The sequence below is a fragment of the Mastomys coucha genome, unplaced genomic scaffold (genome assembly GCF_008632895.1).
Source record: "Mastomys coucha isolate ucsf_1 unplaced genomic scaffold, UCSF_Mcou_1 pScaffold14, whole genome shotgun sequence".
Lineage (NCBI taxonomy): Eukaryota > Metazoa > Chordata > Mammalia > Rodentia > Muridae > Mastomys > Mastomys coucha.
The window spans coordinates 113,802,375-113,822,167 of record NW_022196896.1 but is presented as its reverse complement, the minus strand read 5'-3'; the positions used below and the strand labels follow the sequence as shown (position 1 = coordinate 113,822,167).

At 51.1% G+C, this 19,793-nt stretch overlaps 1 protein-coding gene across 7 annotated transcripts in view; it reads right to left on the bottom strand.

Annotated features, from left to right (window-relative positions):
* Positions 1–2,370: 2,370 nt before the first annotated feature.
* Positions 2,371–19,793, bottom strand: part of Mroh2a (maestro heat like repeat family member 2A) — a 36,466-nt gene continuing 19,043 nt past the window's right edge. For 2 of the 7 annotated variants that reach the window (XM_031368340.1, XM_031368341.1), the window contains exons 24-42: positions 18,584–18,663; positions 17,399–17,507; positions 16,749–16,844; positions 15,916–16,020; positions 14,734–14,857; positions 14,175–14,293; positions 12,944–13,096; positions 12,006–12,160; positions 9,686–9,845; positions 9,415–9,608; positions 9,030–9,167; positions 8,527–8,641; positions 6,003–6,152; positions 5,719–5,901; positions 4,683–4,838; positions 3,840–3,971; positions 3,344–3,446; positions 2,959–3,024; positions 2,371–2,721 (exon numbers count right to left, since the gene is read on the bottom strand). In XM_031368340.1, coding sequence (XP_031224200.1) covers positions 2,516–2,721; positions 2,959–3,024; positions 3,344–3,446; positions 3,840–3,971; positions 4,683–4,838; positions 5,719–5,901; positions 6,003–6,152; positions 8,527–8,641; positions 9,030–9,167; positions 9,415–9,608; positions 9,686–9,845; positions 12,006–12,160; positions 12,944–13,096; positions 14,175–14,293; positions 14,734–14,857; positions 15,916–16,020; positions 16,749–16,844; positions 17,399–17,507; positions 18,584–18,663 — 2,544 coding nt within the window. In that variant the 3' untranslated portion in view covers positions 2,371–2,515. Of the gene's footprint in view, positions 2,722–2,958; positions 3,025–3,343; positions 3,447–3,839; positions 4,040–4,682; positions 4,839–5,718; positions 5,902–6,002; positions 6,153–8,526; positions 8,642–9,029; positions 9,168–9,414; positions 9,609–9,685; positions 9,846–12,005; positions 12,161–12,943; positions 13,097–14,174; positions 14,294–14,733; positions 14,858–15,915; positions 16,021–16,748; positions 16,845–17,398; positions 17,508–18,583; positions 18,664–19,793 lie in introns of those variants that run through there. The other 5 variants (XM_031368342.1, XM_031368345.1, XM_031368344.1 and 2 more) reach the window with 5 other exon arrangements.

Here is a 19,793-nt window from a genome sequence, read left to right as displayed (position 1 = left end):
GAAAAGAAAAAAAAAAAGAAAAAGGTACTATCTCTATTGTGAGGGCTCCATGTAACCTTCCTGGCCTAAACACACACACACACACACAAAATGTTAAGCCCAAATAACGCTGCACAGGGTTCAGGGCTTCATCTGGGCTTGAACTCAAGTTGGTATAGCAATAAATCCGAGAGCCTGGCACCTTGCAGGATGCCTATCTTGGCAGTGCCCACAGACCCAAGTACCTCCAGGGCAGGCATGGCCTCTGTATATCTAGACCATTCTTTGGGCCTGATCCTGAGAACCCAGGTGGAGGAAAGTGAGCTGGACTGGGCAGGGGTGGAAGTCAGGTACAGGAGCTCCGCTAAAGGAGCGGTTAACTGATGGCTTCTCTGGTTTTAACTCAGGTAATGTCGGATACTCTGCAGGTTTGCTTCCTATTGGACTGGAGCTTGCCCCAAAGGTTTTATATTGGAAGAGTGTCCCCAGGTAGATGGGTGCACCTGTGGGGTGGATTAAGCGTCTCACACTGGTTAGGAACTTTGCCTTGTGGCAAAGCATCAAGGACTTTCTCCTTGATTTCCCAGAATGGTTACAAAAGCCCAGGCCTGCCATCAACCAATTTTCTAGCTTACTGTTTGGTTGGGTTTGTTTGCTGGTGGTGGTAGTTTGCTAGTTTGTTTGCAAGTGGTACCTGCTCCGCCCCCACATAGTCTCATATCTGACACCAGGCCCTCACCAGATCTCCAAGACATGGCCTTGGGTTTCCAAAACTAAATTAAACCTTCATATGGATTAAGAGTGTCCAGCCTCAAGTCTTTTATGATAGTGATAGGAAACTGACTGGTGGAGACCTCCCTCACATCTGGGAGTAGCCTGTTCCATTGTGCCTGTCTGGAGGGGCCCACGTGAGCTGTGGACATGTGTGTGTGCATAACACTGGCACACTCTTAGAAGCCACTTACAGGTAATGAATACAGTATAACTTGCCAAACAGCCTTTACAAATGGCTACCCATAGAGCAGTATAAGATGATGCCCACCCATCAGTGCTCTCTGCTGGTGGTGACAAACGTGGTTTGTCTTCACCTGTGGTGATTTTTTTTTTTTCTGCACTAAGAATGAAACCCAAGCTTCATGCTTGCTTGATAATCGCTGACACAGACCCACTCCCCAGTCAGTTCTCACTTGAGGTTGGGCATGCTGCCCTGGGTATCCTGATGTCACCGGGGCTCTCGGAGTATTCACTGTTCTAGTCACCATGGTTAGAGTTCAGTTTACTCTGGGTCCACACCTCCCCATATTGTGTTGCACAAATCACAAGTAACCTCCCCTTTGTGATTTGTTAGTTTTCTGGTGTTCTGCAGAGTTATATTTTACGGTAGTTACAGAGCTTAAACCTTTTACTCTTTATGCCTTTAATCCCAGCACTTGGGAGGCAGAGGCAGGTGGATTTCTGAGTTCAAGGTCAGCCTGGTCTACAGAGTGAGTGCCAGGATAGCCAGGGCTATACAGAGAAACCCTGTTTTGGAAAAAAACAAAACAAAAACAAAAAAAAACCCTTTTACTCTTTCTGAATTCTATTCCTTTTTTTAAAAGACCCATCAGAGACAGGCCACTGCCCTCGGTTCTGCTGGTCACCCTTTGACCTCTAAGTGTTCTACCCAGGTGGAAGGGGAGCCCTGGGTTACAGATGTGTGTGGATATGTTGCATGACACATCCTGGGCTAGTATACAAACGCATCCAGAGTTGTTGATCCAAGCACCTCACTATTTACTCCATTGGCGCCAAAAGGCTGCAAAAATCTCCCTGGCAAGAAGCCTCAGCAGGAGAATTGCTTCAGACTGGGTGAGCATCACTCCTATGCAGGTGCTGCCTTCAGTATTTTTGCCTGCCCTGGCCTCAGTGCCAACCCAAGGATGAGAATGTTGCCCTTGCTCTCTTCCCCTTCCAGATTTTTAGACAAGGGACTAATTACCCTTTTGGTTCCCCCACCAAACTGTTCCACGTGGGTCCCATTAGACTCCTGTTCCAGCAGCCCAAACACTGATAAATTCCAGTCTCTGGAAAAGGCAGGGTAGGCTTTGCGTGAGTGCCGCCCACCTCCCCACCCCCCAGGTGAAGCTCCTCACAGTGTCGTGGTCAATTATGGATGCACCTGCCTTTCTGCTTTAGGAAAAAGGTCCCTGGGGACAGGCTGGACAGTGGTTTCACCTCCCCTTGCCTGGCACCATGCCCCACTGTGGGTGCAAGTTAGGACATGTGGGAGAGCACTGCTTGTCCACACCCACAAAGGCTCATCTGAGGAGGAATTGGCCTACAGGACTGAAGCTGCCCATTGCCCCATGGTTGGCTCTGGGATGTGGTATTCATATAGCCAGGAGCCTGCACTCGGGAGAGCAATGGAGATATATTTCAGAGGGAGAGGAGGGATGGATACTCATTCTTTTACAACAGTTTTCCTACAAATGAAAAGTGATTTGCCTTGCTATGGGCAGGTGACACTGATGAAGCAGTCCACTCCCATCAGAGCCACTTACGGCAGTCCTCTGGGTGAAGCCAAGAGCCAGTGCTGATTGCAGCTGTCCAGGACTTTGAGGGTCTCCAAGGCGGCTCTCCTGACCCCAGCATCGGAGTCTAGCTGTAGGTCCTGGAGAGCTGAGCAGGAACAAAAGGAACAGGTCTTTCGGTCAGGACCATGTACCCTCAGCCCACTGCAGACGGAGGTAGGCCGACTCATGGCTGTGGAATTGAGTCAGGGACAGCAGAAATATCTGAGAATGGTGTCGGCATGGACTCTACCCACCAAATACTCTTCCTGGAAATCCGTCCCTACATTCAGCCGTTCTCTCTAGGCTCGGCTACTCCCTCTTCTTCCCCCATTAGCCCACAGCCAAGGGTCACCAGCCCCTCCCCCAGCGTGGCAGCAAAGGTGTCAGTGAGCCATCGATTTCCACCACTGAGTCCGTGCTACTTAACAATTCCGAAGTCCCACCAGGTCCATCTTCTTCAGGTAATGGGCAGACAGCTGCTTCATGATAATTCCTGAAATGATAGATGTACAGTCCCGCCGTAAGTCCAGTGAGGGGGTCGGCAGACCCGCAGGGCTGGCTGCCTCCCTGCAAGAGAGGTACACATTGACCTATGAAGACATGAGGCAAGGGTCTCATGTGGCTGAGGTTGGCAGCATGGAAGACCAGGTGAGCAGGAAACTGGGTCGGCAGACCTGGTGTTGCAAGCTAGACCAAGGCTCGCCCTCCTCCCAGCTCAGCCACTTGACTCCCCATCCAAACCTGGGGTTGACTGAGTGGCTTCAAGTCCCCCTTCCCCTCCCCCCCCCCCGAATCTGGACACATCGTCTCACCTGCCAAGCTGCAGGCAGCGATCCTGATCTTTGACAAGTTGTTTTTCATGAAGACTGTTGTTTCCAACAGAAAGCCACAGAGAACGGCAGGCTTCTTCTGCGCCTGTAAAAACCAAGTGCCACCTGGCTGTGGAGGACGATCACATGGCTGTGGAGGATGAGATGGGGACAGGCTGCTCCCAAAGAGCATTCCTTCCTGTCAGGGACCTTCCTGGCCTTTGAAGATTGTAACCAACCAACCAACAAACGAATGCAAAAATACCACGTAACAATTTTTTTCCCTCGATCACATCTTGAAATGGCCAAAATCGGGTTACTTGGGGAGCTAAGTAAAGTTCTATTGTCAAAATTAACTTTTGTCTCTTTACTCTCTGGTTGTGGCAGTTGGAGAAGTTAACGTGGGTACCCTTGCATTGTCCTGTTTAGGTCTTTTCATGGTAAAAGGTAAAAAATTAGGGTCATAAGCCCAACCTTGTCCCCCACTTGGCCTTCTCACCAGGATGGAGCACATGTTTGTCTGAAAAACTGTCATCTGGTCATTGACGCTGTCATTGCTGTGACCAAAGGAACTCTCCAGGGACTTCCAGCCCCAGAAAGGCACACACTGAAACATGGTGACCACACATGCCTGAAGGGACGCAGGGCACAAGACAGCAGGAGAGACATCAACAAGCAGGGCGCTGGGTGGGATCTCCCCTAAGGAGAGAGAGAGCAGCCCCAGAAAGGGCTCCACAGCAAAGAAGAGTCAGGCTGAAGGCTCCCGAGAGCTCACTCATGCATCTGTAACAGGCCTCTGGGGAGCAGGCACCCCTCATATGCCCCTTCAGCCAACACCCTTGCCTTTATAGCAACCGGAGATGAAGCCAGGAGCTCAGTTGGGGCGGGCAGGCTTCCTGCTCTACCTTCTTCCACCTTATTCCTCCCACTCTGAGGATCTGGGGGCCTGAAAGGGATGTGACAGACCAAGCCGAGCTCTCTGGACTCTCAACAGCCCTAGCAGCTAACCATAGGGAGGCCAGTTTTAAATGGGACCGAGTCCAGGTACCTCAAAGTGGACTGCAAGGTCACTGAATATTCTAGAAGGGAAAGGAAATAGGCAGACACTAGCTGTAGACAGTGACTAGAGCAAAGGGGAGCCATAGCATGCATCCTCCCAGAGAAGCCTTTTTATAAGCCCGTTTTAGGAATCGCTGGGATGGTCCCTGCCCTAGCCTGCTGAAGGAATTGGAGCGGGTGGAGAGTAGTTCACTGAGCCAGCAGATAGATGCAAGGCCCCTTTTCTCTTTTTGGCACTGTGGCTCCAGATCATAGGGCCACACATTGTCGGGGGGAGGGTTACCTGGGCCACGCTGGGGCAGGGGTCCTGGCAGTGCAGCAGGAGGGAGACCCAGGCTCTCTTCACCTCCCCTTTGAAGAAATGTTTCTTGGAAATCCCAACCACCTTTGCAAGCTTCCCAAAGAGAATGAAGGCCTTCAACCGCAACAGCTCGCTCTCCTGATACCAAGAGGTACAAGCAGGCTGTCAGGAAGCCCGGCAAAACCCCAGCCTTTCCCCCGCGGACAATTCCAATTCCTAGGCTTCCACGGAGCTTTCTGGATCCTTCCATCAGGGCGGTCCCTCCTTCCTTGAGGCTCATGTAGCACTCAAGAGACTGGTCATGACTCTAGCTCAGGGTGGAGGTGGGGGAGAAGGGGCCCATCCCAAAGGCAGCATAAGGGTTTATGTGGAATTTGAACACACTCCATTGCCTGGCCAGTACCAGTCTCCAGAGGTGCTGCCAAAAGAATGTATGTGAGCCCCAGTGAGTTACTGGGAACTCCTCCCCCGTCACAGGATGGAATTCACTTGAGCATGCAGAATGTAAGATTCTGATTCTCTGGCCCTTAACATAAGCCATGGTTGTTGCAAGGTCCCACAATCAGCCAAGGAACATCACCAGTCCGTGTAAGACCAGCTCGTTCTGCCCTGGGACACATCATTTTTTTCAGGCTTTGAGCAGATGGAGTGCTATGGCTTCAATGTGCCCCAACCTAGACTTCATGTGTTGGAAATTTAGTGCCCCAAATCATATATAAATGGCATTTTGGAGGTGGGACTTTTGGAGGTCATCAGCATTAGATGTGGTGCTGAGGGTGGCATTCTCACAGTGACCTTTGTGGCTTTCAAGTAAGGATCCAAGCTAGCTTATCCAACGCAGCAGAATGTCATCTCAGATAAAACAGACCCCAGAACCATAAGCTACATAGATCGCTATGCCTCATAAGTCATCCCATCTCGGGTATTTTCTTAAAGCAACAGAGCACACAGGTATGGGGTGGGGCGAGGTGGGGGGTTCATAGATATGGGGGTTGGGGAGGCTCTTGTCTGCACTCACGTTGTCGAAGAAAGCCCTGCACTGCTTAGAGATGGCTTCAAAAGAAGATCCTATATCCCCCTCTCGGAGCTCAGCCAGAACCTTGGTCAGGGCCTCCATGCCTTCCGCCATGGTGTTGCTGCTCACCCGTCCCTGCAGGGAGCCCAGGCACTTCTCCAGCAGGAGTTTTCGATACTGCTTCACCTAGACGAATTCAGGTCACTCAGCAGTGCCCCAAGCTTCCCTGAGGCGTGTGTCCACACAGCCCTCAGTCCAGAGACCTTAGACCAAGGCCAGTGTGGTACCTTCCGGGGAGCACCGAGAGCCATGTTGCCCAAGGCGCGCAGAGAGAGCACCTGCAGGGTCTCATCTTTGTCCTGCCCTGCGCCCTTCTCCAGCATCAGCACCACCGGCCTGAGCAGCTTCTCCTGGTGTAAGACCGGGTCGCTCATGAACTAGAAAAGGAGGGGTGTTGCAGTTACCCGAGGCAGAGGCCCACAGCTCAGCACTAAGGCAGAGGAGTTATTCGGAGCGATACACAGGAAGGCCGCTCTAGGAGCAGGATGGAAGAGAGCAAGTGCTCCTGCCTTCTCATCCAGCAAAGGCACACCTGTCTCAGCCTTGCTGCAGGATTCAATAAGGAAGTGTGCAGGGAATGCGAGTGCTGCCTGCTGTGGAGTCGCGTGTATATGATAATTCATTTCCTCCATTAAGATGACAGGGCAGCTGCTGTGCATAAGAGCCTCGCCTACCAGTTTCTGCCCAGAAGTGTGCAGGAAGCATAATAATTCAGGTCGGTTGACAGAATCTCCACTGGGCTTGTACTCAAGAGTGTCAAGACTTCTGGCCAGTGGGAAACCTGTGGGATGTGAGCACACACACGCGTGTGCGTGTGTGTGACATACATGTATATGTACATGCTTAAGACCCACTGAGTGCTTTTTAGTTATGAGTGTGTGTGTGTGACATACATGGATATGTACATGCTTAAGACCCGCTGAGTGCTTTTTAATTATGAGTGTGTGTGTGTGACATACATGGATATGTACATGCTTAAGAACCGCTGAGTGCTTTTTAATTATGAGTGTGTGAGTGACATACATGTATATATATGTACATGCTTAAGACCCACTGAGTGCTTTTTAGTTATGAGTGTGTGTGTGTGTGACATACATGGATATGTACATGCTTAAGACCCGCTGAGTGCTTTTTAATTATGTGTGTGTGTGACATACATGTATATATATGTACATGCTTAAGACCCGCTGAGTGCTTTTTAGTTATGAGTGTGTGTGTGTGACATACATGGATATGTACATGCTTAAGACCCGCTGAGTGCTTTTTAATTATGTGTGTGTGACATACATGTATATATATGTACATGCTTAAGACCCACTGAGTGCTTTTTAATTATGAGTGTGGATGCAGAAGAGACTAGAGGTCAGTGCTCTTACTTGGTTTTTGAGACAGGGTTTCACCATGTAGAACAGGTCAGCTTCAAACACAGACATCCTCCTGCCTCTGACTTCTGAATGCTGGGATTAAAGGCATGTCCCACAACTCCTGGCCCTGGGGCTTCTCCCTGAACCTCAATCTCTGGCCCAGACCTCCCCATCTTCACCCCTATCCCTACCAGCTCTTCTAGATTACAGACATAACTGCTGGATTTGAACTCAGGTCCTCGTGCTTGTACAATAAGCACTTTATATGTTGAGACATGTCTCCTAGCCTCATGAGTATGTTTTAAAGATACCTAAAGAAAACTAAACATCACATTGGTGTCTTCTTGGGCAGAGTCCAGTAATCATTGTCATGCCTAGTGCCTTGAGGCCACCCAATCCACCATAGCTCTTCTGTCCCTCTAAACCTTCTGAGGAGCTCCCAGGAAGGGCCAAAAGTGAGTGGCGAGTGATGACCACACCCTCATTTTACAAACCCCACAGGACAAAGTCCAAATTTCTCACTGAGCCCTTTGACTCTGCCACTGTGTCTGGCCCCTGTGTCTGACCCTCAGCCCGGATTGCAGTCGCTTTAAGCTGTAGATCTCTTCCTGCCATGATTTTTAATGGTGTACAGAGGCACGGACATGGAAGGACTCTATGAGCCCGAGAAAACTTGATGCCTGGGGTGGGCAGTCCAAAGCCAGGGGTCATCTCCACATGCCTAAGTGATGGGAAAGGTCTCAAGGGGATCACGACACATGGAAAGTGTGTTTAGTGTTAAGTGTCCGTGTTCATAGGGAAGGTTTTACTGCAATCCAGCCATACATACTTTTGTGGCTCTCTCCCCACCTATAACCTGGTTCCCCGTTACCCCCAAGTCAGGAACACTTCTTAACTACGAGGCTCCTCAGTGAAAGGTTGCTGATGGCTGCCCAGGACCATTGTTTGGTCCTTATAGCAACCAGACATCATGCAGTAAAATTCCTCCCAAAGGTCTGCTGGCCAGCTCCTCCAAGACCCCAGGAATGTTCTAGCCACCCAGCTGAGTAATTAGGCCCTGCTAGCCAATGGTGACTTTCCCTGTTTCCAGTGTGGCAAAGTGGGCACCCTGCAACCCAAGCTGAAATGCTCCCTTTGTTTGGTTCCCTCAGGGAACAAGCCGGGTCTTAGCCTCCGCTTGCCCATGATGTCAGCCCAGGTATAAAAATGAGACCAGGTGTAGCAAAGGAGGGAATATCTGCACAAAGCAAGATCTGTCCCCTAAACTCAGGCCCTCAAAGAACAGGTGCCCGCCATGGAGATGTGGCACCCTAGGAAGCTCATAGACAATTACCCACTGCCCATTGGCATCCTTCCCCTCCCCCGACCCTGGGGCTGGATGTCTCACTTCTACACAGATGGCCGTGCTGCTGATGCAGCAGCTCAGGACCTCAGAGCCCATGCCTGTGAGCACCAGCTCTGCCAGCCTCTGCATGTAGTTCTCCATGTTCTGCATGCATAGCCTGAGGAGAAAGAAGAGTAGCACAGGGAGGGCTATCGGGCCTGCTCGTGTCCTCTACTCTAGAGCCCAAAGTCAGCCTGAAGGGGAACCGAGTCAGACTTCTTAGCATCTCTGCACCTTTCCCTATTCCCCAGGTAGTTGATGGTAGGGGCGGGGGTGTCAGTTAAATGCTCAGGGCTATGATGCTGAGACCAGAATGCTCAGGGACCTACTGTGACCTTAGAGGTCTCTCCTCTCTCTGGCCTCTCATTCTCTGGCCCCACAGTCACTTCAGAGTCCAGGACATCCATCGGTGTGGAAGTGACCCCAGAAATGAGACATCTAGCTCTGCCATGCACAGGGATAATCCTCTGCGGGACCCTTGAAGTTCTGTGAGACCTGGCCCCCACCTGGCCATCAGGCTCACTCCCTCGAGGAAGGTGCCTCCGTTCTCCAGCAGGGACCACACAGACTGCTCCTCCAGGGCCTGCTCCAGGGGCTCTCTGTTGATCCTCTTGACCAAAAGCTGCATGGTTTTGATGGTGATCCTGGAGAGAGGCGAGCAAGGACGAGGGTGCTAAGGAAGACTGAAGGGGAGTGGTCCCAGGGGACTCTGAAACCTACACCATGCCAGACACGCACGGGGGGAAGATTATGAGTAAAAATCACTTCTGCCCGCTCCCGAGAGGACTTGTGGAGCCTGGTGGCTTCTAAGGAAAAGCTGGAGGTCAGCTCCAGCTCAAGTCTGCTGCCTTGAACCGCGCCCCTCCCTCCTGCCCACTTGCCCTTGAGCACCTCTGCAGGGTCATCTCCTGGGGTAGTGGCCCTGTGTGGACCAGCCTCCAGGTTTTCAGGACAGGGGAGGCAGCTTCTGGCCCATGGCTGCTGCCAAGCTGCAGCAGGAAGGTATACAGCAGGTCAGGAAACAGGTCTGGGAATTTGTCATCCTGGTCCATCTTTTCCATGAGGAGCTGGATGGTACACAGCGTCTGCAGGGAGAAGGGCTGGTGGATTCTACCCTGACTCCCCTGGGGTGGGGCGTCCAGCACCTGCCTCTGCCACTCACCATCAGAGGGTCCACCGCCGCCAGGCGCCAGATGTCAGCCTTGGAGGTGGCGTTTATCTTGGCAGTGAATCTCGACTGCAGCCGGCCCAGCAAGCCGTGGAGCATGGTCCGTGCGAAGGGGACATTCTCAGCCACAGCCAGCCACACCTCTGTCAGGTGGCTAGCCAAAGAAGGACAAGGATGGTGGGCTTTCTGGCAGGATAGTACCCTTTTGTGACCCCTGAGCAAAGAGTTGGATTCTAGAAGGTCACCAGAGTCACTTATGGTTATATCATCAGAGCAGGTCCCTCGCTTTCCCTAGGGTACCAGCAAGAAAGCCACAGCCTCCTGGCTTCACCAGGCCTCCCATTTGATGACTTCCTAGGGACAGCCAACGACGCCTCCAAAAGCCTAAAGAAGCACTGAGCATCCTGCAGTGATTTTTATCTTTTTTTTTTGTCAGCTATTCCTCCGAAAATGTCTCCCAGGAACATGGGGAGAAGAGTCATGGGAGACAGCGGGTATAGTGGATGGAGGAACAAATACGCACACAGGGGTACCAGTTAAGTGCTCAGAGCTGATATTCCGAGAAGGTGTCCTTTTCTTTCCATATTCCATAGAAAAGGAGACGAGGGCTCCAGAGGACAAGGGGCCTGACAAACTACCTTTGAAAATGGACTTCTGGAGATAGGCACAGTGGTGCAAGTCTAAAATCCCTCGTGTGGGAGGTCGAGGCAGGAGCAATCAGGAGTTCAAGGCCAGCTTCAGCTGCACCAGGAGTCTGAGGCCAGCCTGGGCTACTTGTCTCAAATCAAAACCAACAGCAATACCAACAAGAACAACCACAACAAAATCTGACAAAAATAACCTGAAATCAGAAAGCAAATAGCCTCCCTGACCACAAAGCGAAGCCCGTGGCCCTGCTGGGAAAGAGAAGGATGGTGGACTGAGACTTAGTGTGCTGGGTACAGACAGAGACCTGGGAGTCTGGAAAAGCCTAAGGAGCTAAAGCAAGCAATTCTATAAGTAGACAAGAAAGCAAGGAAAGTGTGTATTCGAACCCACAGGAGCCAGTGCATGAGCCGGCAGAAAATCCAGGGTGGGGAGAGGCATAACTAGGTGCTATTGGCAGGAAGCTGATGGGGAGACGTTCACACCCAATACAAAGGGGCATGGATGTGTCTGAAACAAAGGCTGATAGCTCCAGTCTGAATTCTACCAATGCTATGTGCCACTAGCAAGACTTTTGCCTCTGACCCCCAGCTGGGTGTCACCTCAGTGGCAGTCTGGTGTGACCCTGAGTGACAGGAGCAGCTGAACACTTCCAGGCTTCTGATTCTCCAACCACCACCTTCAGGAGGTCACCGACTATAAACAGCCCTCCCCCCTTGCACCCTGCAGGTAGGCCTCGCTTAGGAAACACCACACCTCAGTGGTACCACACCTCGGCTCCACACATGAGAGCCCCCTTTTTTTTGCTGTAGATCTGAGGCCTCTCAGGAAATGTTCCTTTCTCTACTCAAGTCGGCCTCACCTCACTGATCAACACAGGCTCAGCTCCTCTGGTGAGCAACTCTGGCCTCTTTCTGGGCCTTGCCCAAGTGAATTCTGGTATCTTCCCAAGCTTACTTCATGTAAGCTTACTTCCTGTAAGCTTACTTCCTGGCCATGACCCTGTCTATACCCTGGTATCAGCAGTATTTTTAAAGACACGGTGAGAAAGAAGGGAGTTGGCACTGGGAGTTGGCTCAGTGCTCATGAGTGTGTACTGCTCTTGTACAACCTGAGTTCAGTTGGCAGTGCCCACATCAGGCAGCTCATAGTCACCTATAACCCTTGCTCCAGAGAGTCTGGCATCTCTTCTGGCCTCTGCGGGTATAGGCATACACATGGTGTATGTACCCACATACATGGAAATAAACAATAAAATATTAAGTGAGAAAGAGGGGACTGCTGTCCTTCAGAAACGTAGATGCGTCCCTTGACCCTTCGGGATATATTCTAAAGGACACAAAGAAAGGCTGAAATATCTGAGAGGCTCAGAGGCACAGGCCTGAGTAGCCATGCCTCTTTTTGTCCGTGCTTCTGTTCCCTGCAGGGAAGGGCCACCATGAGATAATGCCCCTGGTTTTTTGGATGTTGTCCTAGAAGTACCAACTAGGGCATGGAAGAAGCTATGAGATACAGATTCAAGCTCCATCTGATGAGATGATGAGCCTGGGATCTGGGTCAGTGGCTTGACAGGGGCAGGGACGTCCTACGTGAGACACAGGCATGGGATCTTGCCTGGCCTCAGGCGCTTAAGCTCTTTCTAGCCTTGTCCACCTCCCATGGCCCTCACCTTTCCATGGGCAGTGGCTGCCTCAGAAGTGACGTGAGGACGGTCTCCTGGTGGTAGTGTGCCAGCAGGAGGATACCTTCGATGAGATGCCGCCTCACCTCTGGGTGGTCCACCACTGGCAGGTGGACCAAGATGGCACCCAGTATCTCAGCCACCTGAGGAGGGGGACCAATATATTCTTGGGGGGGTGGTATGGGACATTTGGGACTGATGTTGGCTATTTTAAATTGTCAACCCAACTTAGAATCAACTGGAAAGAGAGTCTTAATAAGGAATTATCTAGGTCAGGTCGGCACGTGGGCAGGTCTTGGGGGGGGCTCTGTTTTAATCTTTGATTGAGGAGGAGAAGACACACAGTCCACCATGGGCAGTGGCACTTCCTAGGCTCTGTGCCCTGGACCGTGGAAGAGTGAAGGAAGCAGAAAGCAAGCAAGCAAGGATGCATGTGTTGCTCTCTGTTCGTAACTGTGGATATAATGTCACTAGCTGTTCAATGCCCCTCAGTGATGAGCTGTAACCTGTCTGAGCATTGACTTTGCTAAGTTGTGTTTGGTCAGTATGTTTTACAACAGCAACAAAAATGAAGGTAGTTTAGGGTCCTTGTAGGACACTCCTCCTTTGGAAAACATGGTACAAAGGTTAGACCCCAAAGCCCTCTCCAGAAGCCCTATGGATCTCTTCCTCCTACATGTTCAGTGTGTCTTCACTGGGGCAGGTGTGTGCTCCACTGAAAAGAGCCTGGCGCCAGTGGTCCCTCATTTACTCACTGACCAGTTACATCTCAACAGCTTTCTCGTTCTAGAACTCTGTTTTCTCCTCTATAGCATCCCTGGTTTGGGTGGAAGCAGGCAGTCTCAGTGTGTGCTACCCGGCCCATACTGGTGTACACCAGTCAGTCCCAGCACCAATCCAAAGCATGCCCTGCTGAGCTCAGCTACCTTGTCCTCCAGCTCTTTGACCCGCATCTGGAGGAAGATGCCTATCCAGGTGACAGCAGCCCTGTCGTGCTGCAGGTCCATGGCCCCAATGTTCTCACAGAGCTTCTGGATGAGAGAGACAACCTCATCGCAGTTAAACTCAGGGCAGACCACCTAGGACCAAAGCAAGACAGAATTCCAGGCTTCCTCCACTCTCCTGTCCAAAAGTTTCTGTCACAGAACCACCTGGAAAGAGAATCTTAACAAGGAATTACCTAGGTCAGGTTGTTAATCTAGGAAGGGAAGACCCAGCCCACCATGGGCAGCAACATTCCCTAGGCTGTGCCCTGAACAATGGAAAAGTGTCCCAGTTTCCCAAGGTTTTCAGAGTATACCAAGCCACTTCCACTTATCACTGTCCCTTACTCTGTCTGTACTTCATACAAGACATTCCCCTCTTCACACCACTGTCTTGCAAACACTCTGTGACCTCAGCCTGCAACTATACATTTCCCATGGGCACCAGGAAGACTACCTCTGTCCCCTAGGCAGAAATGACTTTAAGTCCCATTTCTTTGAAGGTCAAAGCCAATTTCTTGGTTCTGGGTACTTTATCAGTATACCACTAGCAGTTCAGGAACTAATGCCAGTGTAGTGGTTTGAATAAGAATGGCCTCTATAGGCTCCTATATTTGAATTCTTAGTCACCAGGGAGTTGAACTCTTTAATAAGATTAGACAGTTTAGGAGGTGTGGCCTTGTTAGAGGAAGTGTGTCATTGAACTTTAAAGTTTCAAAAACCCAAGCCAGGTCCAGTCTCTTTCTCTGCCTGTGGATCAGGATTTAGCTCTCAGCTCCTCTCCAGCACCACACCTGCCTGCTGCTGTGTTCCCTGCCAGGATGGTAATGGACTAAGCCTCTAAAACTATAAGCAAGTTCCTAATTAGATGTTTTCTTTTATAAGAGTTGTGTTAGTTATGGTGTTGTAGCAGTAGAGCTGCGACTAAGACAGCCAGTGTGCAGGGTCTGATGGGACCTTTCCCACAGCCCTTTCAGCGCTCACTAGGGTCTTGGGGAAGCCAGCTAGGGAATGTCAGGAATCTACTCTTTATGACCTGGCTACGAACAAGCCATTTCGATACAGATGCATCAGGTGTACCCAAGGCTGCTGAGAAGTGGATCTCCTGGGTGATAAACTTGGCTATACAGCCAGCACAGGAGAGTGGGGCACCCCTTGCACAGCCCAGTGTCACCTTGGCAATTCTGGAGGAAGCACTGGAAATCTTGTTCATGTCTGTGTCCTGGAGGTCCTCCTTACATTTCTGCAGCTCCTGCTCCTTGGAAGTTCCCCATAAAGAGCAGGTCTGGCTTACTGTTGGGAATACAGTCAGATGCGATCAGTAGGAGAGAGTGCCTGGGTTGCTCTCCAGCGTTTGCGCACCCCTTCCATTCTAGCCTCCATTTTTGTTCCTTGAACATGACAGGCTTTGCACACACCACTTCCATAGACTGTTCATGTATCTACTGTCCCTCCAGCTCAGTTCTATCCAGTTCTGTTGCTCCCTTGGTATCTGCAAGCTGGATAAGTCCAACACTGTGCCTTCAATGGGTCTGCCTTATCCCATGAGCCCCTTTTTCTGGAAGCTTCTGTGACCTTCCTGAGGAGCTCCCTCTCCCCTCTGTTATAAGTTAGCCACACACTCGTCTTCTTGCCTGCCTATACATGGGCCGTACTTCCCCTGCGACCTGCACCAGTACCCTAGAACTAGTCCCTTACCCCAACACGTCCTTCGTGTCCTGTTTTCTCCCTACCGTGAAGATCTAGCAGGCTGGACAGGACGTTAATTGAGGCCAAGCGGGTTCTTCTGTGGACATCACAGGTGCATGGGGCAATGAGTCCAACCAGTATTCCAAACTGCCCCAGCTTCAGCGGGATCTGAGAGACGAGACGTCAGGGCTCAGATCTCCACAATCAGATGCATAGCCAGGGCTGCCCAGGGACAGCATACATGACAACCACAGTGTACAAGTCCTGGCCACTCTGTGCCTTCCATTCATGTTCACATCTCCTCTGCTGCAGAACTGGGCTCTTAGAGGTCAGTCAACCGATACCAGAGAAATCCTAGCTCAAGATTCACCCCCAGTCAGCTCTGTTCTGCACTACTCTGAACTTCCGGACATTTGCTGTATTCCTACAAACTGAACTTCAGGTTCCAACATGAAACCTACTTAGCAGATTAGTCACCTGGGAAAGCACTTCAGCAGTCCCTCAGGTTCCCTGTCTGTACAGTTGAGTTAACACCCCCTCCTCTTTCAAAGAATGTTATCAAACGTGGAGGGTAGACTCTAGGTGACCGACTGTGTGCACCATCTGACCTTGAACATTCTTTAGCATCCAGCTAGACTCTTTTACCATACTATGCGTTCCTCCCCATCTCCATTCAGATGTTTCTGTGGCTTACTACACACTACCCCAAAACCAGAAACCACCCTTGCCCTCTAGTCCTGACTAACCACTATCCTGTCCACAGCAATTTCTAAAAGACAGCCAGAGCTCAGCTTCTACTTGTGTTGGCTCAGCACCAACACAAGTAGAAGAGAGCTTATGTTATAGGTGCTGATTGATCAATAAAATACCACTTTGTTTTTAACTTCCTGGTGTGGGTGATACTTGTTAAGCTTGCTTTATGACTGTAGTGACTTATCTCAGTATTCTAGGTAAGTGCTATCTTTCCTGTGTGGTATTCTGCATTGGGTAGCTACTGCATGAGCCACAGGCACCACACAGCCTGGATCCACGCCAAGCTAAGATCCCATCCTCTACTCCCTCGCCCACCCCAAAGCCCAGGCTTGCACATCACTTCTGACCCTTCCCAAGGGGCTCCTGGGGTGGAGCTTGATCTGAGAGGTGCCCCCTCCTCTGAAGAGGATGAGGAAGTTTGCTATGGATGCAGCATAGAGTGTCAGGCTGTGGGATGGGGATCCTGGACTCACGCAGACACCAATACTTTGAACGTAGATCTGCATGAGATGGAGGTGGAGGGCCATGGCTTTCTCCCGTTCCCATTCTTTCTCTGACAAGATCCACTTCTCCAGGAGCTGTGTATGGAGCCCAGAACATAGAAGCAGGGTTAGCATCCTGAGGACAGCCAGCTCCACCCCAGGCCAGATTTCACCTCGTGGTCCCTCCCACTCAAAATTCGACTGTCAATACTCCTGGCATGGTTCTTCCCTAACCCTGCCATGAAGAGAGCCAAGGCTGGGGTCACTGGGAGGTCTCCAGTATCCTCACAAGAATGGTATTTGAAATATGAGCTTGTATCCCATACCTCAGCTTAGGTGTTGCTTGACAGGACATTCTAATGTCAAAGGTGTGTTCAGTGAAATGAACACACATACACACATACACACACACACACACACACACAGAGAGAGAGAGAGAGAGAGAGAGAGAGAGAGAGAGAGAGAGAAAGAGAGAGAGAGAGCTATATGTTAAAGCAGTGCCAGCCTGTGTTGTTAAGATGGAATCTTTAGGCAATGGGCTTAGTGACTGGAAATGAAGTCACTGGCAGTGGGCATTGGGGTCCTGTCCTCCCTCTCGGTCACTTTTCAGCCATGAGGTAAGCAGCCTTCTTCTAACTTGCCCTCTGCCATGGCGTCTTGTCCTACTACAAGCCCAAAGCAATGAAACTAGACAACCATAGACTAACATCTCTGAGAGCTCTAGCCTCGGTAAGCCATTCCTCACAGCGTGGCTCTCAGGTCACTCTCCCGGGAGGGTGTGGCCGCCTTTGGCTCTGGATCCCTCTGCCTGCCAGGTAACTCACATGAACAGTGTCCTGCAGCCCCTTGGGGTCCAGCTGTCTCTGCAGGAGGCCCTCCATCAGCTGCCTTAGGGAACTCACGGCGTTTACATACAGGGTCTGAGAGGAGAGAGAGAGCTCGAGAGCATGAGAGTGCATTGTGCAGCCATGAAAGGCACACGCAGCTGCTTACCATTACTCTGCAAGTGTCTCTGTGCCTGGATCGGGAGACGGAGAGGCACCAAAGTAGCTATGGGAATGCATCGCTGCTCATGGAAGGACAGCAAAATGGTTCGTGAATCTTCTGCACATGTTCTCATCCCTCCTACCCAGGGACCTTTGCAATCATTTGCTGAAGATTCTGGGGGCCTCTATCAAACGAGGTCCCTGACAACTGACAGGATGCATCTTCATGCACACACACACATACACACCCACACCCCACTGCCCACTGGCCTCACTGTAAATTGGAAATAAACTTGAGTCTAGTGAAGTCTCTGAGGTTCCAAGGTTTACCTGTTACAGCGGCTAGCATTAATTAGCTCGAGTTTACTAAAAATAGCCGCTCAAACTGCTGCCTTGTGGGTGGTTTGGGAAAGTGGAGCCGGCCTATGCCAATGTAACCTTCCAGGTTCTGACTCGGGGAACAAGGAGGCTTCCCTGGGGAATCCTACCTTAACTGACTCGTTGTCTTCCCCTGGGGGCTGGAGGGAGATAACAGTGTGTATGCTGATATCCATCAACTCCGTGCTTTCCTCTGGAGAGTAGAAAGGCTTCAGGGTGCTGAGGAAACACGTGTTAGCGGCAGGAGTGGTCACTAGGCGCTAAGCTCACGCCTCGCACTCTGGGCAAGGGAGGCATGTCCCAGAATGAGGGGAGGACACAGTGTGTTGGCTGCAGGACTCAGGCATGCAGCTCTGACTGGGAACCCTATTCCGCCTCTCCTTCAATCCTGTCTTGTGATGGAGGCAGGATTTGAGGGCGCAGGAGTCCGTCTTTCACTTCTCGTTGCCTGCTCTGAGCAGACTGTTATATGCTAGGCAAGACCTGGAGGAACAATCCTGGCTGCTACTTAAAATCATCGGGACATCTTTTTAATGGCCCCACCCCACCCCACCCCCAGGGACCACACCCAGGCCCTAGGGATTCTTTTGCCTTAGGCTGGAGCAAGAGATCAGTTCTATTAACAGCTCCCCTGGAGTCTCTATTGTACCCCAGAGCTGAACACAGACATCCTGCCTTAAGAAGCTCTCTGCCTGCCTGTTCACCTCTCTCAGTTCACTCTGTGGGGAGTGAACTCCCAAACAAAGCTAGCCATCCTGCCTTAGTTCAGGTCAAAGGTCAAATGTCAGCCTACACTAGCCTTTTTGACAGCCCCTATTGTGCAGGGGCTGAATTACCTTCTCATGGCAGGCCTGTTTTTTGTTTTTTTTTTTTAAACATTAGAGAGGGTGTTCAACCACCTACAAGCACATTCTTCTGTCAGCTCTTACTCATAATTCTGTATTTGTCCTTCCTTAAGGCCCTCCAGGCCTTGCCCGGCATATAACAATCAGTGCTTCCCTGGTGGGGGGGGAGTGCGGGGAAGGGGTGGCACCTATTCAAAAAAAAATCTGCCTTCAGCAGCTCTGCTAAGAACTGCCCACATACCTGCCAGTCACCTCCTTATCCCAGGAGAGGCACCCGACTTGAAAAACTTCCCAGAGGAGTCTAGAGAGGCATGGACCTTACCTACCATTGTCTCAGAGAGTCATTGCTCAACATCACCACCACTGAGGTGGAAAGATGAGGTCTGAAGGAGCTCTGAGGGGGAGCACTGAGAGGTGGTCCCATCATTAGGAGGCCCCGCCGCAGCTCACCTCAGTTGTGAGAGAGCATCCATCGCCATCGACCTCACGGGAGAAACCAAGTGGTCAGGCGGTTCTGCTTTGATGATCGCCTGTCCGGCACAAGAAGGGTTGTGAGTTGTTGCTCACCCGGAAGTTCAGTAAGGCAAGGGGCAGTCCCACGGTCTGGTGCCAGAAGAGGGAGGGCCTGGGCCTTGGTACAGAGCTCTGGCGTTCACATGCCCACATTCTTTAAGGCTCATTTGGCAGCAAAGCACAGGAGGAACACACGCAATGGACCTAGGCTTCTTTCCCAAGGCCACCAGTGACTTGATGTCGTGTCCTTGGCCACACGACACCCTTTCCCAAGCCCAAGTTCCCTTGTCCTATGCAAGACTTGATGCCTAGTTAACGGCTTGTGCCAGGCTCTTGTATAGTGACTGGGGAAAGGCGGCGATGAACATCCATCTCCCTGCTCCTCCTGCATCTCACTCTCCCCAAGGACTGTTGCTGGTGCAGTACACTTGGGGTTCCAGGACCTCATCCTTTGTCAGCTGTGAGAGAGTGGCGACATCTGGGGGCCGAGGGTTGGCTGATGCACCGGTTCCATCAGCCTGTAGATGGTCGGCTCTAAACTTCAATTGAAGTTCTGTGCAAAGGATTCTCTAGCTTTGCTTCTAAATGACCTCTGTCTGTTAAGTCTCTTCCTGTGGAAAAGCACTGGGGCTGTGTCCCTCATCAGCTCACTCCCACCCATCCCCAGGGAGCCTCTGTCTACTGGTCCCTGAGCCAGTCTCTTTTGGGCACCACTGGGCACTACTTTTCACACTCTTTTGGGAGGTGAAACCCTTCATGATACACCAAAGCTGTTCTTCCTTTTTTTGTTGTTTTTGTGGGGGGTGGGGGGTTGGTTTTTTGTTTTTTTCAAGAAACTCAGAAATTCGCCTGCCTCTGCCTCCCAAGTGCTGGGATTAAAGGCGTGCGCCACCACTGCCCAGCTACCAAAGCTGTTCTTAAAACCTATTGTTCAGGAGATCAAATCAAAAGTGGGGCAGGAAGGCTCTAGAGCCCTCATAGGTAGCTCACAGATATCCTCAAGGAACTTCAACCAGGCCACAGTTGAAGAGCTAGATCCCAGGCCACCCAGGCCACAGTTGAAGACCTAGATCCCAGGTCACTCAGGACTGGCCACAGTTGAAGAGCTAGATCCCAGGCCACTCAGGACTGGCCACAGTTGAAGAGC